The sequence below is a fragment of the Macaca mulatta genome, chromosome 12 (assembly GCF_049350105.2).
Source record: "Macaca mulatta isolate MMU2019108-1 chromosome 12, T2T-MMU8v2.0, whole genome shotgun sequence".
Taxonomy (NCBI): domain Eukaryota; kingdom Metazoa; phylum Chordata; class Mammalia; order Primates; family Cercopithecidae; genus Macaca; species Macaca mulatta.
The window spans coordinates 141,665,558-141,683,350 of NC_133417.1; the positions used below are offsets into that span (position 1 = coordinate 141,665,558).

At 36.3% G+C, this 17,793-nt stretch overlaps 1 protein-coding gene across 4 annotated transcripts in view; it reads right to left on the bottom strand.

The window, feature by feature from the left end:
* Window positions 1-17,793, bottom strand: part of IQCA1 (IQ motif containing with AAA domain 1) — a 166,314-nt gene that overhangs the window by 85,589 nt on the left and 62,932 nt on the right. For all 4 annotated transcript variants that reach the window (XM_077957952.1, XM_015111399.3, XM_015111398.3 and 1 more), the window contains one exon: window positions 14,250-14,334. In XM_077957952.1, the coding sequence (XP_077814078.1) occupies window positions 14,250-14,334 (85 nt within the window). The remainder of the gene's footprint in view (window positions 1-14,249; window positions 14,335-17,793) is intronic.

Sequence of the window (17,793 nt, forward strand, 5' to 3'; positions counted from 1 at the left end):
TAAAGTCTTACCAATTAAATGGTTTATTTCATCTCTCTCCTTTTAAAGTTTATTAGTTTAAATTTTTGAGTATTACATTTTCATGGTTCACAATTCGAAAGTTACGAATTATATTATATTATACATAAATACATAATATACAGTGAAAGGTTTCCTCCCCATACTATTAACCAGCCAAGAAGATCCACTTTCTCTTTTTATGTTTATTTTTTATTAAGGCATAATTGACAAAAATTTAATATAGTTACAGTACACAACATGACGTTTTGATATATGTACACATCGTGGAATGATTAAGTCAAGCTAGCTAACATGCCCATCACCTTATTCTTAGCAATTTTTTGTGTGATGAGAACATTTACAATATATTCTCTTAGCAATTAAAAAATATACAAAATAATATTGTTAATTATAGTCATCATGCTGGACAATACATCTCCAGAACTTTTTCCTCCTGTCTAATGGAAACTCTGTACCCTTTGACCAGCATCTCTCCATTCCCTGATCTTCCCCTCCCACCCTTGGTAATCATTATTCTACTCTCTGCTTCTGTAAGTTAATTTTTTTTTTTAGATTTTATTTATAAGTGAGATCATGCAGTATTTGTCTTTCTGTGCCTGGCTTATTTCACTTAGCATAATGTCCTCCAGGTTCATGCATGTTGTCACAAATGGCAGAAATTTCCTTCTTTTTTAAAGCTGTATAGTGTTCCACTGGGTACATACAAATACATTATGTTTATCCATTCATCCATTGAAGAACACTGAGGTTGCTTCCATATCTTGGTTATTGTGAGCGACGCTGCAATGAACATGGAAGTGCAGACATCTCTTTGACGCACTGATTTCATTTCCTTTGGATACATACTCAGTAGTGGGATTGCTGGATCATATGGTAGTTCTATTTTTCATTTTTTGAGGAACTTCCATGCTGTTTTCCATAATGCCTGTGTTAATTTACATTCCCACCAACAGTGTACAAGGGTCCCTTCTCTCACATCCTTGACAACATTTGTTATCTTCTGTCTTTTTGATAACAGCCATCCTAACAAGTGTGAGGTAATCTCTCATTGTTTAATTAGCGTATGTCTGTTGCGTTGAGCATTTTTCCATATACATGTTGACCATTTGTATGTCTTCTTTTGAGAAATGTCTATTCACGTCCTTTGTCCAATTTTAAATTAGGTTGTTTTCTTGCCATAGCAGTCTTTAAATTCTTTATATACTTTGGATATTAATGCCTTTCAGATGTATGGTTTGCAAATATTTTCTCCCAATTCATAGGTTGACTCTTCTCTTTTGTTTCCTTGCTGTGCAGAAGTTTTTTAGTTTGGTGCAATGCCATTTGTCTACTTTTACTTTTTTTGCCTGTGCTTTAGGGGTCATATCCAGAAAATCACTGCCCAGATCAATGTCATGGAGATTTCCCCTATGTTTTCTTACAGTAGTTTTATAGTTTCTGGTCTTTTATTCATGGCTTTCACTCATTTTGAGTTGATTTGTGTATATGGTGAGAGATAAGGGTTCAATTTCCTTGTTCTGCATGTGGATATCCAGTTTTCTCACACCATTTATCAAAGAGACTTATCTTTCTTCCATTGTGTGTTTTTGACACCTTTGTTGAAAATCAATTTGCTGTAGTGTGTGGGTTTATTTCTGGGCTCTCTCTTCTGTTCCATTGATCTTTATGTCTGTTTTTATGCCAGTATCATGCTGTTTTGCTTTCTGTAGCTTTGTCATATATTTGGAAATCAGGAAGTGTGATGTCTCTAGCTTTGTTCTTTTAACCCCAGATTAACTGGATATTTGAGGAGTTTTGTGGTTCCATATAAATTTTCGAATTTTTTTTTCTTTTTCTGTGAAAATTGTCACTGAAAATTTTGATAGTGATTACATTGAATCTATAGATCACTTTGGGTAATATGCTCATTTTTACAACAGTAATTCTTCTAATTCATGAGTACAGGATATCTTTCTATTTATTTGTGCCCTCTTAAAATTATTTCATCAATGTTTTGCAGGTTTCAATATACAGACTCTTCAACTCCTTGGTTAAATTTATACCTAAATTTAAAAAAGTTACCATAAATGGGACTGTTTTCTTGATTTCTTTTTCAGAAAGTTCACTGTTAGTGTATGGAAATGCTACTGATCTTCTGTATGTTGACTTTGTATCTTGAAACTTTACTAAATTTGTTTGTCAGTTCTAATAGTATTCTTAGTGGAGTCTCTGGGGTTTTCTTTTTTCTTTTTAAAAAAATTTAAAAATTTAATACAGACAAGTTCTTGCTTTGTTGCCCAGGCTATTCTCGAAAACCTGTGCTAAGTGATCCTCCCACTTCAGCCTCCCAAACTGTTGGGATTACAGGCGTGAGCCACCACGCCTGGCCTCTGGATTTTTCTATATACAAGATCAAAAACAGGCAATTTCACTTCTTCCTTTCCTATCTGGATGCCTTCTATTTCTTATTCTTGCCTAATTGCTCTGGCTGAACTTCTGTACTAGGTTGAATAAAAGTGGCAAGAGTGGGCATCTTTATCTTGTCCAGCTCTTAGAGGAAAAACTCAGATTTTTCACTATTGAGTATGATTTTAGCTGTGGGGTTTTCATAGTCTTTATTGTGTTAAGTTCCTTCTCTGCATAATTTGTTGAGTTTTTATCATGAAAGAGTTCTGAATTTTGTCAAATATTTTCTCTGCATCTATTAAAATGATCATATGATTTGTATCTCTCATTCTGTTAATGTGGTATATTACACTGATTAATGTGGATAGGTTGAACCACTCTTGGATCCCAAGGATAAATCCTGTTTGATCATGGTGAATGATTCTTTTAATGTGCTCTTGAATTTGGCTTGCTAGTATTTTGTTGAGGGTTTCTGCATCTATGTTCATCATGAATATTGGCTTATACTTTTCTTTCAGTGTCTTGTCTGGTTTTGGTATCAGGTTTATGCTGGCCTTATAAATGAATTTGGAAGTATTTATTTCTCTTCAATTTTTGGGAAGAATTTAAGAAGCATTGGTATTAGTTCTTTACATGTTTGGTAGAATTCACACAAGAAGCCATTTTATCCTGGGCCTTTCTTTGTTGGAAGGGTTTTGACTACTGATTCAGTTTCTCTACTCACTATGATTTTCTATTTTTTTTTTGTGATTAGTCCTGTTGTTGTATAAGAATTTATCCATTTCTTCTAGGCTAATGAATTTGCTGGTATATAATTGTTCATAGTAGTCTCACGATCTTTTGTATTTCTATGGCATCAGTTGTAATGTCTCCTCCTTCATTTTTAATTTTATTTGTCTGACTCTTTTCTTTCCTAGTCTAGTTAACAGTCTGACAATTTTATCTTTCACAAAACCAACTCTTAGTTTACCTTTTCTGTTGTTTTTTTGGGGCTCCATTTCATTTATTTTTGTTCTAATCTTTATTTCTTTCCTCTGCTAATTTTGTACTTAATAATAGTTTGTTTTTCTTTTTCTAGTTCCTTGAGGCATAATGTTAGGTTGTTTGAGGTCTTTCTTCTTTTACGGTGTAGGCATTTATTGCTAGAAATTTTCCTCTTAGTACTGCTTTTGTTGCATCTCATAGGTTTTAGTATGCTGTGTTTCCATTTTTATTGGTTTCAAGATATTTTAAAATTTGCCTTTAAATTTCTTCTTTGATCCATTGGTTGTTTTAGGAGCATGTTGTTAATTTCTATCTGTTAAATTTCAAAGATTTTTCCTTTTATTGTTTCTGGTTTCACACCATTGCAGTCTGAAAAGATATACTTGATATGATTTTGATCTTCCTAAATTTGTTAAGGCTTGTTTTGTGGCTGAATATATGATTTGTCCTGGGGAATGTTCTATGAGCATTTGAAAGGAATGTATATTCTGCTGCTATCGGATCAAATGTTCTGTATATGTCTATTAGGTCCATTTGGTCTAAAGTGTAGTTCAAGTTCATTGTTTCCTTATTAATTTTATGTTTGAATGATCTGTTCATTGTTGAAAGTGAGGTATTGAAATTCCCTACTATTATTGTATTGTAATCTCTCTCTCCCTTCAGATCTATTAATGTTTGCTTTTCATATTTATATGCTCTGATGTTTGGTACACATACATTTGCAATTGTTACATTCTATTGATGAACTGATCTCTTTATAATTATATAATGATCTTACTTGCCCTTTTTACAGTTTTTGACTTAAAGTATATTTTGTCTGACATAATTATAGTTACCCCTGCTTTCTTTTGGATTTAGTTTATATGGAATATCTTTTTCTATCCCTTCGCCTTCATTCTATGTGTGTCCTTAAAAGTAAAGTGAATCTCTTGTATGCAGCATATAGTTGAATAATTTTTTAAAAATCCATTCAGCCATGCTATGTCTTTTGATTGGAGAATTTAATTCATTTATATTTGAGATAATTATTGACAGGAAGAACTTATTGCTGCCACTTTGTTTATTACTTTCTGATTGTCTTGTAGATCCTTCTTTCATTTTGTTCTGGTATTATTTTCCTGATTTCATTAAATAGTTTATTTGTATTGTCTTGTAATTTGCTGAGCTTCTTTAGAATACTTATTTTGAATTCTCTGTCATGTAATTCATGGATCTCCAATTCTTTAGGGTCAGTTAGTGAAAGTTTATTGTGTTCTGTTAGTGGTATCATGTTTCCCTGATTCTTCATGTAGTCTTATAAATGAGTCTGCAAATTTCAAGTAGTCACCTCTTCCAGACTTTATAGACTGGCTTTGGTAAGGAAAGACCTTCACCTGTGGGCAGCAGGGTTGAGGGACAGAGGCATGCCGGGGGCACTGTAGCACTGGGTCTAGTGTTGTGAGGTACCAAGTGTTGGGGCATGTGGTGACTCCAAATCTGGGGGAGCATTCAGTCTTGCCATTTCAGGCAGCTGGAGTCTGTGATGTTGGCACCTGCTTAGTCCTTTGTGGCTGGGGCCAGCTGCAGGTGCACATGTAGCAGTGGGGCATATGCATAATTACAGAGGCCAGCTGCAGACCAGCAACACCATCTGCATGCATGGCCAACTTCAGGCTGAGCTGGAGTGATGCATGTACATGTAGCTACAGGGACCAGCTTTGGGAACAAGCATAGTGTGGGGATAGGAGCTGGAGGGCATGGCCAACTGGTTATGCTCACCTACTTGGGGGGGGCCAGGCTAGCAGCTACTGCAATAGTCTGGCTACAGGAGCTAGTCTTGAGTGCATGCAGTGGTGAGGTTGGAGTCTGTGGTAGGGGGCTCCAAGGTTGTTTTCTAGCATACATGCAGTAGCTGCTCTGGGTCCCTGGCCCAGAGAACCTGTGGAGGCAGTATCTGGGGTGATTTCAAGGAGATGTGGTGACTTAGGCACCTAGGGAACATGAGGGCCACTTGGGTGGGTCGCTGGGCTGGGGTCACTGTGGCAGAGGCAGTCATGTTGCTCTGGGTGGCTCCAGCGGGGGACGGGAGACTCAGGCACCTGGAGATTGTGAAGGTGAAAAGAAATGCAGTGTCCTCAGTGGTGAAAACTGAGGGAGGTCCACTGCTTCTGTGCAGGCAGCTGGTTTCCTCAGCTGTGAAAACTGTAGGAACTTCTGCAGAATATGCTGTTGGGGTTCATGATAACCAACCCTGAGGGGTCCTCTGTGGTGAAAGCTGCAGGTGGTTGTGTGGTGGTCTTGAGGGCTGTTGAGTTCCTCAGCAGAAGTCTACAGGAGTCCTGGGCTAAGCAGGACACGGGTTTGTGGTGACTTCCAGTGTGTGGCTGATCATAATACATTTGCTAAAAAATCAACCCAAATACTTTGGATATGCTTCTAAAGACACTTTATACACATATATGCAAATATACATATAATACACACACAGAGCACACTGGTATTGTTGTGTTATGTTTGCCAATTGTATAGGTGAAAAGTAATATGTCATTGAAGTTGTCTCTTTTTTAAACCAATACAAAATTTATTTTACCTGCACTCTTCAGTTATAGCAAAATCTTCCAAGTGCACACAGATGTACACATGTACACACACAAATGCACATTACAAACATCAACTTGTCGTTTTATACATATGTTAGCATATTATAATACTGTTCTTGTTCTGCATTTGTCACCTAATAATATATCTTGGCCATCTTTCCTTAGTGATACATACAGAGCTTCACGGTTCATTTTTTAAAGGTGTATTGTAACAATTTATTTGGTCATTCCCCTACCAAACAAGATTAAGATTATTTCTAACAGTAATCTGCTGTTATTTCTAATAGTAATCTGCTACTACTAACATTGTTGCCATGAATAAATGCATGCAAATATCATTTTGCAGGTGGTGAACATATCTGCAGGATAAATTCCTTAAAGTAGAAATGCTGGATCAAGTGTACGCACATTTGTAATACTGTTAAACTTCCCACCATGGGTTGTGTCAATTTACCCTTCTGCCAGCAGCGTAGGAGAGGGCCTGTTTCCCCATATGCTCGTTGTCATGGTGCATCTTGTTTGCCAGTTACATGGGTAGAAATGTAGTTGCTTTCGTTTTTTTTGAGAAGCCAGTATTGAATTTATTTTGCTCTTGTTCATCAACTTGAGCAAAATCTTCCAAAGTTAAAAGTACACTTTACTGCCTATTAAGTCAGCCATCATTTTTTTGGCCTCAGGGTCAAATTTGGCCTGGTGCCTGTTTTCTTTTCTCAAAATATAATTTTATTGAAGCATATCATATACGCACTCATTTCAAGTGTGCAATTCAATAATTTTTTAGCAAGTATATCAAGTTGTGTTCCACTACCATAAATCAGTTTTAGAACATTCTATCACCCCAATAAGATTCTCTCATTTCCATTAATTGCTAATCCCTTTTCTCTCCCCTTCCCAGGTGTATTAGTCCATTCTCATGCTGGTGTGAAGAAATACCCAACACTGAGTAATTTATGAAGTAAAGAGGTTTACTTGACTCACAGTTCCACATGGCTGGGAAGGCCTCAGGAAACTCACAATCATGGTGGAAGGGGAAGCAAACAGGTCCTTCTTCACATGGCAAGAGGAAAGAGAAGTGTCGAGCAAAGGGGGAAAAGCCCCTTATAGAGCCATCAAATCTTGTGAGAAGTCACTCGCTATCACGAGAACAGCATGACGGTAACTGCCTACATGATTCAATTACCTCCTAACAGGTCCAACCCAAAACAAATGGGCATTACGGGAACTACAATTCAAGATGAGATTTGGGTGGGGACACAACAAAAGTATCTCACCAAGCAAGCACTAATCTACTTTCTGTATCTACAGGTTTCCTTTTTCTAGACATTTCATATAAATGGAATCATAAAATATATAGTCCATCGTGTCTGGCTTCATTCACATTGCATAATGTTTTAATATGGCATAATGCTTTAAGTTCATTCACGTTGTAGCATGTATCAGATGTGCGTTCCTTTTTAATTGCCAAATAATATTAAGTTGCATGGATATACCATATTTACCATATTCCCCAGTTGATATGCATTTAAGTTGTTTCAAATTTTTGGCAATTATGAGTAATGCTGCTATGAACATTCATCTACAAATGTTTTTGTGTGGATATATGTTTTCATTTCTTTTGGCTAGAGTCCTAAGAGAAGAATTACTAGGTCCTTTGGTAAATTTATATTTTACTTTTAAGAAATTGGCATGATGTTTTCCAAAGTGGCAACATTTTATATTCCCACTAGCAATGTATGAGGGTTCCCTTTTCTCCACATCTTCATCCACATTTTCATTACCCTAATGACTAATAACGTTGAACATCTTTTCATGTTCTTACTAGCCATCCAGATATCTTCCTTTGTGAATTGTCTGTTCAAGTCTTTTGCCTGTGTTTTGATTGAACTGTCTTCTTATTGAGGTGTAAGAGTACTTTGTATTTTCTGGCTGTAAGTTCTTTAGCAGGTAGGTATTCTGCAAATATCTTCTCCCAGTCTGTTACTTGTATTTTCATTTTCTTAATGGTATCTCTTGAAGTGCAAAAGTTTTGCATTTTGTTGAGATTCAATTGATCAATTTCATCTGTCAGTGTAGTTTTAATTTGCATTTCTCTTACATGTGTGAGGTTGTTCGTCTTTTCATATGTTGAACATCTTTTATTATGTTTCGAATTCATTTGAGTTTTCTCTTTCTGAGAACTGTCTATTCACATCCTTTTGCTGATTTTTGTATTGGGTTATTAATCTTTTCTTATAGAGCTGTAGGAGTTCCTTACATATTAGAAGAAAGGTCTCTTGTCTGTGATACTTATCACAAAAAATTCTCTCAGGGTGTCATCTGTCATTTCCCTTACTTGGGGTCATTTTTTCCATGTAGGATTAAAACAATTTTGTGTGTGTAGTTGAATTTATCAATTTTTTTCTGCTATGATTCCTGGGTTTGCACCATAGTTAGAAGGATCTTTCCCATTCTAAGGTTATGACATATTTCTTTCTTAGCTTCTTCTAGTCCTTTTGTGTTTTTGTTTTGTTTTATACGTAAGTGTTTGATCCACTTGGAATCATTCCAAAGTAAAGTATAAAGAGTTAGGGATTTAATTTTCTTTTTTCTTAGATGACCACCTGGCTCTTCTTATACCATTTATTTCCTTTTTTTCCTTTCACATTTGAGATGCTGTCTTTATTATACATTTCCATATGTATTTGGGTCTATTTCTTGATTTTCCGTTCTTTTCAATTGATGTGCCTTTTCAGCCTTTTGTCTGTGCCAGTGGGCTCCTAAGAATATGTTTTCATACCTGGCAAAGCTAGTTCCTCCTCATCATGCTTCATTTTCCAAATTCCACTGGTTATTCTCGGTTATTTGCTTTCTACTTAAAGTTTAGTTTGGTCATCCTCCCTGCGTCCTCCCCGCCAATGCCCCAATATAATGCTATTGGTATTTTTATTTGGATCATATTATGTTTATAGATGATGTTTAGGAGTCAAGGTATGTATGGTGTTGAGCATTCCTACCTAAGAGCACGATATGCTTTTCCATTTCTTCGCATCCCTCAGGAGTGTTGTAAGCTTTTCTTCAGGTAGAGTGTACATTTATCATTAAGCTTATTCCTGGGCATTTTATCTTTGCACTGTTGGTGTTGTAAATGGTCTCTTACATTATATTTTCTAGCTAGCTACTGTTTGTATGCACAATAGCGATTGCTTTCTGCATATTAATTTTGTAATCACCCCATCTTGCTTCTCATATTATTTAAAGTAGTTTTTAGTTTATTCTCTTTGCTTTTTTGCTCTTTAGTTATTCAATGCTTTTCTAAATATTGAACATATGTGCAAAAGGTGATCATTTGCCTCTTCCGTTCCCCTTTAGAACACTAGAAAGGGGATATATTGTTTAGTAGCTCCTATGGGACCATGTTAAATAATAGTAGTGATGATGGCTATTCTTGAATTTTTCCTGACACTCATAAGTGGAAATGTTTCTAGTGAATTTCGTTAAGCATGACACTTGGTTTTGAACTAAGAAATATTTTATAATGTTCAACAAGTATCCATCTATTCCAATTTTGTAGAGTTCTATTTTTAAATATCAAGAATGGATGTTAAATTTGTAAAATGCCCTTGCAACCTCCACAGTGAGGAACTTATGGTTTTCCCTTTTGGACTTTTTAATACAAGGCAGTGCATTCATAGACATCCTTAACCCAAACCATTCTTGCATCCTGGAATAATCACCACTTGTGGTGTTTTACTAGTTTAATGTGGTGCTGGTTTTAGTGTGCTAATACTTTAGTTAAAATGTTTGTGTTAATACTTATAACGCAGACAGATCTGTGTCTTTTTTTGTTGTTCCATTTTTTCTTTTTGGGTTTTGTATCAATGTTATGCTCATTTCAAAAAAAGTATTTGTATTATTTTTGTGTTTTATTACTATATATTTCACCTGGTACATACACTGTTATAATAATAATGCTTGGTCTACTCTCTCTTCATACTATGGCTACAATGGCTACTATTACTGCTACTATTAACATTAGTAACAACTGTGATGGTTTTCTGAAGGGTTTCAAGGTGCCAAGCTCTGTTCTAAGTATCTCACATGTATTGTCTCATTTAATTATTACCTCAGTGCAGGGAGGTAGGTGTTGCCAGTAACCTCCACTTACAGATGAGAAAACTGAATCGGCGGGTGTGGGGATGAAGCTTGCCTAAGGTTGCAGGTCTAGTGTGTGGCGGAACTGTGATTTGTAATCACCACGCCGTTCTGACTCTTCAATCATCTGTCTTTCAAGGCTAAGCTGCTTTGTGGTCTCCTCTGTTCTCTCTCAATGTGTTAACCAGACATTCTCAATTTTCTTTTGACTAGTAGTTTTAATGTTTCTCATGGCAATTTAGATGTTCTACCAACATTCTTAATCCTATAATCGCTACCTTTCTAACTGAACATAAAATGTGTCTGGATGTTTGCCATGGACTTCCAAGACACAAATTGTGCCTGGCAATTTAGCTGGCGGGACAACACCTAAACACATAAAAAAAGCGAAACAACTCCAAATCAAAATGACAATCACTCAAGGCAGGGCTTGACAAACTGCCAAATAATAGGGTCAATATTTAGTGCTCATGGAATTCAGTGGAGGAGGGAGGAGTCCTGTGGAGGGCTGAGGCAGCCTTTGGGAGCGGAGGTTGGTTTCCGATGGAGAAGTGAAGGAAGAGCAATTCCTGTGTGCTTAACTCTGAGGGCTCTTGGAGGGGAGCACAGGGACAAACGGAGGCCGACAGCAGGGTTGGTCCCTTGAAGTCCTGAAACCCTGAGCGACAGCCTGGTTTTTACTGCTGCAGAGAACTTTATGTTACTTAACGAATTCCCTGTTAAAGAACATCAGGCTGTTTTCTTCTTTGTCAATGCAATAAACAAGGCAGACGTGAACAGCATCCATGGCAGGGGTCAGCAAATTATGGTGCATGGGCCAGCTCTGGCCGGCCGCCTGCCCATTTTTGAAATGAAGTGTGACTGGAACACAGCCATGCCCATCATTTACATGTTGTCTATGGCTTCTCTGATGCCTGTATTAGTCCATTCTCACATTGCTATAAAGAACTGCCTGAGACTGGGTAATTTATAAAGAAAAGGGGTTTAATTGACTCACAGTTCCGCATGGCTGGGGAGGCATCAGGAAACTTGCAATCATGGCAGAAGGGGAAGCAAGCATGTCTTACGTGGTGGCAGGAGACAGAGAGAGAGAGAGCACAAAGGGGGAAGTGCCCCTTATAAAACCATCAGATTTGTGAGAACTCACGATCACAAGAACAGTCTGGGGGAACCACCCCCATCAGGTCTCTCCCTTGACATATGGGGATTTGAGATGAGATTTGGGTGGGGACACAGAGACTAAGCATATCAATGCCATATTGGCAGAGTTGAGTAGTGCCAGGAGAGAATGTATGTGCCACAACCTAAAATATTTACTATTTGTCCCTTTACAAAAAAAGGATGTTGACCTCTGACTTACGACAACTTCTCTTACTTCTTTAGTATAAATTCCTCAAAGAGCATTTATGAGCCAAAGCACATACACATGAAAAGTTTTGATATTCATTTGATCCACGTTCCTTAAAAATGTCATGCTAATTTACATATCCAGTAGCAATGTATGAGAGTGACTTTTTCCCACATGCATACCAACTCCAGTCATTACAATGACTTAAAATTTTTACCAGTCCTATAGGTGAAAAGAGATATGGCAACATTACTTTATACATTTATTTGTCAGGGAGTTTTAAAATGTTTTCTTATGTTAAATTCCTGTTCATATTCTTTGCCTTCTTTTTTATTGGGATATTCCAGTTTTTGTTATTGTTTTCTGAGAAATATTTATACATGAAAAATACCCATTATCACATATGTTGCAAATGTTTTCCTCAGTTATCATATAACTTGAACTTCATTTGTGATTTTTTTTTTGGCCATTTTGCTATTTGAGTTTTATGTAGTTAAGTATATGGGCAGAGTCTCTTCATGGTGTTTGCCTAGGGTGCCATGCTTATGAAACTTTTCTCCAGTTCAAACAATTTCTTAAGTAATTTGTGGCTTAACATTTTTACATGTAAATATTTAATTCATCTGAAATTTGTTTTGTATAATACGGAAGGCTCTACTTGACTTTGCCAAATGGTGAGCCAGTTATTACTAAATAGTATTATTTATTAGTCTGTCCTTCCCCATTTATCTGAAATGTCATCAGTATACTACTGAGTTCTGATACATATACCCGACTAAGTTTCTGAGCACACTATTCTAAAGTCAGATTCCTTGAGTTTGAATCTCAGCTCCACAACTAATTTGGCCAAATTTTTTATCTTCGTAGTTTGGAAGAATTAAATAAGTTGACTTATATAAAGTGCTTGCATGGTACTTGGCACAGAATATTTGTCCAACAAATGTTATCTGTTATTTTTGTTGTTATCCGTCTATTCATTTTCCAGCATTGTGGTACTTTGGCTACTTCATATCTTTATAATTTGTTTTATTTCAATATGGAAAGTTCCCTATTACAGTTTTAAAAACAACTTTTGGGATATTTCCGTGCATTCATTCTTCAGATACTTGAAAATAATTATGTCAATAAAAACTTGTTTTGATTTTAACTGGAAATGCATTAACTTCATAGAATAATAAAAAGTGTGTATTTATACTTTTGTGTGTATAATTAAAGTATTAAGTGCGTATAATATTTTATATTATTGAGTCTTTTTATCCAGATAAATAATTGTTCAGTATATCATTCAAGTCTTCTTTTATCTTCTTCAGTGAGATTTTGTCAGTGTAATTCTGTTCAATTCTGTATAATTTGTCAATATAATTTCTTGCTAAATGTATTGGGTTTCCTAGGGAGATAATTACATGATCTTAAAACAATGATAAAATTCTCACTTTAAAATATTTATCACTTCTTTCCTTTTTCTTATTTGTCTGGCATTTTTTACAATGTCCAAGGAAATATTCACTAATAGTTCTGATAGCAACTATTATTTTCTTGATTTTGACATTTTTTTCAACAGATTTAACCTAACAATTTTATTTCCTTAAAAAAGAAAACATTTTTAATTTAAAAAATTAGAGACTATGTTCTCATGGCTGTAAAATTAATATTATCATTATTAAGAAAAACGAAATATATATTGAGCACTCACTATGCACTCATTTCTATGATTTTAAAGAATCTTAAAATATGGCTCTTGCCCTTAGAAGGTTTATAATCTCATGGAGAAGATAAGCCTTCTGTTCTTTTGTTCAGCAAACATTTGTTGAATGTTTACATATGCAAATTAAAAGTCCTTCCTCTGGAGAAGCTGACAGGCTAAGGAAGAGATAAAGCATGCACATGAATGTTATGATACAAGCTTGTAAATGGTGAACCAGCTTAATAGAAATTCAAATAAAATGCTGTATGTTTGAAGGCCCCCTGCATTAAAAGAAAGGTGTCCATGTGAAGTAGCGTAGGGTAAACGTCAAATGAGTGATGTTAATAGCACAGGGCTTTAGAGGAAGGGTTAGTCACCCAGGTTGTGGGCAGTTGGGGAAAATTTTACTCAGGAGATAAGACAAATTGTCCTTATTGATTTTCACTTTGACAATGCCTCTAATGCCTCGTCATTGAGTATAATGCAAATCTTCTCTTGGTTTCTATGCTAAATACTATGAAGCTAAGAAGAATTTTCCTATTCCTAGTTTATGAAGACATTAAAAAAATAGTTTTAAATGTCAATTTCATCAAATGTCACTGAAGCATCTACAGAGACAATCAAAGGTGTTTCACTCGAAAAACATTAATAAGACAAGGAGCTGGGTCTTGACAGGGGAGCAGGAGCTAAGCAGGAAGGCGCCCAGAACTCAGGAAGAGCATGGCACACCCAAAGGAGCAGCGGCATGAGCCAGGAGCACAGATGAGTGGACTGCTGGAGCCAAGGGCCTGCTGAGGGGTGGGGCATGGAGATGAGAGGGAGAGGGAAGCTGGGACCAGAACATAAAGGGCTCCTGCAGCCAACCTACTCAGAATTTACTAAGAAAACGACCTTCACACATCATCACATCTCCTTCAAAGATAAGATGGGGAAAAAAAAAGAACTCACTTTGAATAAATATGAAAGTACATACAATCATGAACACCCAAAAGTATTTCCATGTAAATATGTATAGGAAAATAAACGAGACCCAGTAAGGCTATAAACTCATTAATTTTAAAGTTTAAAGAAATGCCATTTGATACATTTACACTTCATTTCTCAAGCATATTTGTACCTGTTGTATGGTCTTGTTAGAAAAAATAATAGCTGAGCCTCCTTCTTCAATGTCAGGGTAGTCAGGAAATGTCCCGGTTAAATTTCTGCAGAAAAAAAATAGCAAATTAAAATAGAAATGAAGTCCTCTCCTGTTATATATCCCATTTAATTTATTTGCTTATGTTCATTTAAATGAGTGATGGTCATTAAGGGTGGACGGTTCCCTGTAAATCAAGGGCCGGGCATGGTGTCTTGAAGAAACTGAAGGTACTGATGGCATTCAGTAGCAGGTTTCCTTCCTCTAGAGAATTGTTAGTCTGATGCAAACATCTCTCTTTAAAACAGTTTGTACTTTTTTTCCTCCTTTTTTTTTTTTAATGTTGAGATGCTCTGTGTTTGAGTTAAGAATGAAGACAGAAGCACAAATCATTTCTTCCTGTTTAAAATTGAGAATAAACACAGGATTTTGAAACTAAACAGAAGGACAGAGTTGTCGAAATTACACAGTTAGTAATAACGTGTTAAATACCCACCCATGGTTTAGGTTTTAGTTAAGTCTGAGGCCCTATGTTTTATGGGTTCCAAATAGTATTATTTTTCCATAACCACATTTTAAAAAAGCAGACTTTGAAATTTAGTGTTGAGAATTTCAGAAGGGGTAGGTAGTTAGTATTCTTAAAAGAAACTGACTTTGACATGAAAATTATATTTATTGTACGTAAGACTACCTGCCAAGTTAGTTCTATTAATTCACAGAAGTACAGAATCTGAGGTTTAGAGGTGACCACCATGTTTAAAATGGCTCTTAAGAAACTGGTTCCCAAACTTTTGGCCTTAGAAGCCCTTTATATTCTTATTAATTTTTGAGGATCCCAAAGAGTTTTTGCTAGATAAGTTACAGCTATCGATAATTTACTGTGTTAAATATTAAATCTGGCTGGGTGCAGTGTTTCACACCTGTAATCCCAACACTTTGGAAGGCTGAGGTGGGAGGATCACTTGAGTCCAGGAGTTTGAGGCTGCAGTGAGCCATGACTGCACTGCTGCACTCCAGACTGGGTGACAGAACTAGATCCTATCTCCAAAATAAACAAATAATTAAAGCTTAGAAATTTATAAAATATATATTTTAGTTAATTTAAAAATAAAGTAAGCTCATTATATGTTAACATAAATAACACTTTCTGGATAATAAGTATATTTTCCAAAACTAAAAGAAAAGAGTAGCGAGAAGAGTGTCACAGCTTTGTATCTTTTCAAGTCTCTTTTGTGTCTGGCTGAATGGCAACTACCTGGATGCTTATATCTGTTTCTGCACTCAGTCTGTGGAAATCTTTTGTTTTGGTTGAAATATACGAAGAAAATCTGGCTTCACATGGATGAGTACATACAGCAAGAAGAAGTATTTTAATAGCCCTTTTAGCTAACTGTGAATATTCTGCTTTGATACTACACCACAGCTAGACAACTAGTAGCTTCCTACAGGCTAGCTGTGATGTGGAATCTGAACCCGTATCAACAAACTTTCTCCCTCCCTGTCACATGAAAATCCGTGGATCTGCATTGGGAGTTATACCTGATGTAAATGATGAGTTGATGGGTGCAGCACACCAACATGGCACAAGTATACATATGTAACAAACCTGCACATTATGCACATGTACCCTACAACTTAAAGTATAATAATAAATAAATAAATAAATAAATAAATAAATAAAAAGAAAATCCGTGGATCTGTCTTGTGCCTGGAATAGACCTTTTACCCATGCATGATTTTGTGTCCTCAGGTCTTGGTCACTGGAAAACAATGGTTTGCAGAATTATGTGGGTCTTCCCGCAGTTGATACATTTCATTATATTGAAAATCGCATTCATTAATAATACCACAGATCTTATAATGGAAGGTCTAAGTCATGGGAACCTCTCCAACTCATAGGAGTGAATACAAATTTTCTAAAATCATAATTTTTTTCTGGAAAGCTCAAATTTTACCATTGGCAACAACTATTGTCGATGGTTTCTTCTTCTTCAGGTTCATCTGATTCACTTTTGAGGAAAGTCTCCCCAAAACCCAAAGTCCAGAGTTTGTCAGTTGTTTTCTCAAGGGACAAATGACATTCCATTAAGAAGTGGCTGGTTCAACTCAGGCTGAAACACCTCACAGGTGCTTCTTGGAGACAATCTTCACGCTTTGGAGTGCAGCAGAAGGGATTCATAAGCACTGCTGATTTTGTCACGTAGAATGTTAAAAAGCTATGTATTTCAAAGGTCAAGTCTGAATAATATTATTTTTTATTGCATCCTCAAGAACATTGTCAAATAAAATAAAAGTTGAAGGAAAAATAATAATTTTAAGTTCTGGAGTACAAGAGCAGGATGTGCAGGTTTGTTACGTAGGTAAATGTGTGCCTTGGTGGTTTGCTGCACAGATCCACCCATCACCTTAGTATTAAGCCCAGAGTACATTAGCTATTCTTCCTGATGCTCTCCCTCCCGCCACACGCCTGCCCCAACAGGCCCTCCCCATGTGTCCAATTATGTCAATCCCTCCATGTGTGTCGTTTCCCTTCATGTGTCTGTGGGGGACACAGGGTTCTCACTGTTCTCACTGTTCAGCTCCCACATATAAGTGAGAACATGCAGTGCTTGGTTTTCTGTTCCTGCATTAACTTACTGAGGATAACGGCTTCCAGCTCCATCTATGTCCCTGCAAAGGACATGATCTCATTCCTTTAATATTCCATGGTGTATATGTACCACATTTTCCTTATCCAGTCTATTACCAATGGGCATTTGAGTTAATTCCATGTATTTGCTATTGTGAATGGTGCTGCAATGAACATATGCATGCAGGTATCTGTGTAACAGAATGATTTTTACTCCTTTGGCTATGTACCCAGCAATGGGATTGCTAGGTCAAATGGTATTTCTGCCTCTAGATCTTTAAGGAATCATCACACTGTCTTCCACAGTTCCTTTCCACATTCCCTTCTCTCTGCAACCTTGCCAGCATCTGTTGTTTCCAGACTCTTTAATTGCCATTCTGACTGGTGCGAGATGGTATCTCATTGTGATTTTGATTTGCATTTCTCTAATGATCAGTGATGTTGAGCCTTTTTTCATATATTTGTTGGTCACAAGAATTTTTTTTTTTTTTTGAAAAGTGTCTGTTCATGTCTTTTGCCCACTTTTTAATGTTTCTTTTTTTTTTTTTTTTGGTATATTTGTTTAAGTTCCTTGCAGACTCTGGATATTAGACCTTTGTCAGATATACAGATTGCAGATTTTTTCTCCCATTCTGTAGGTTGTCTGTTCACTCTGATGAGTCTCTTCTGCTGTGCAGAAACTCTTTAGTTTAATTAGATCCCATTTGTCAATTTTTGCTTTTGTTGCAATTACCTTTGGCATTTTCAACATGAAATCTTTGCCTATGCCTATGTCTTGAATGGTATTGCCTAGATTAAATAAAATTATTTTTAAAGGCGGTGTATGGCAGTGAAGTCTACAGTGACTTTTGTGCTGGAGCTGGTGGCTTGATTCCTGGGTCAACAGATCTGCCCTGC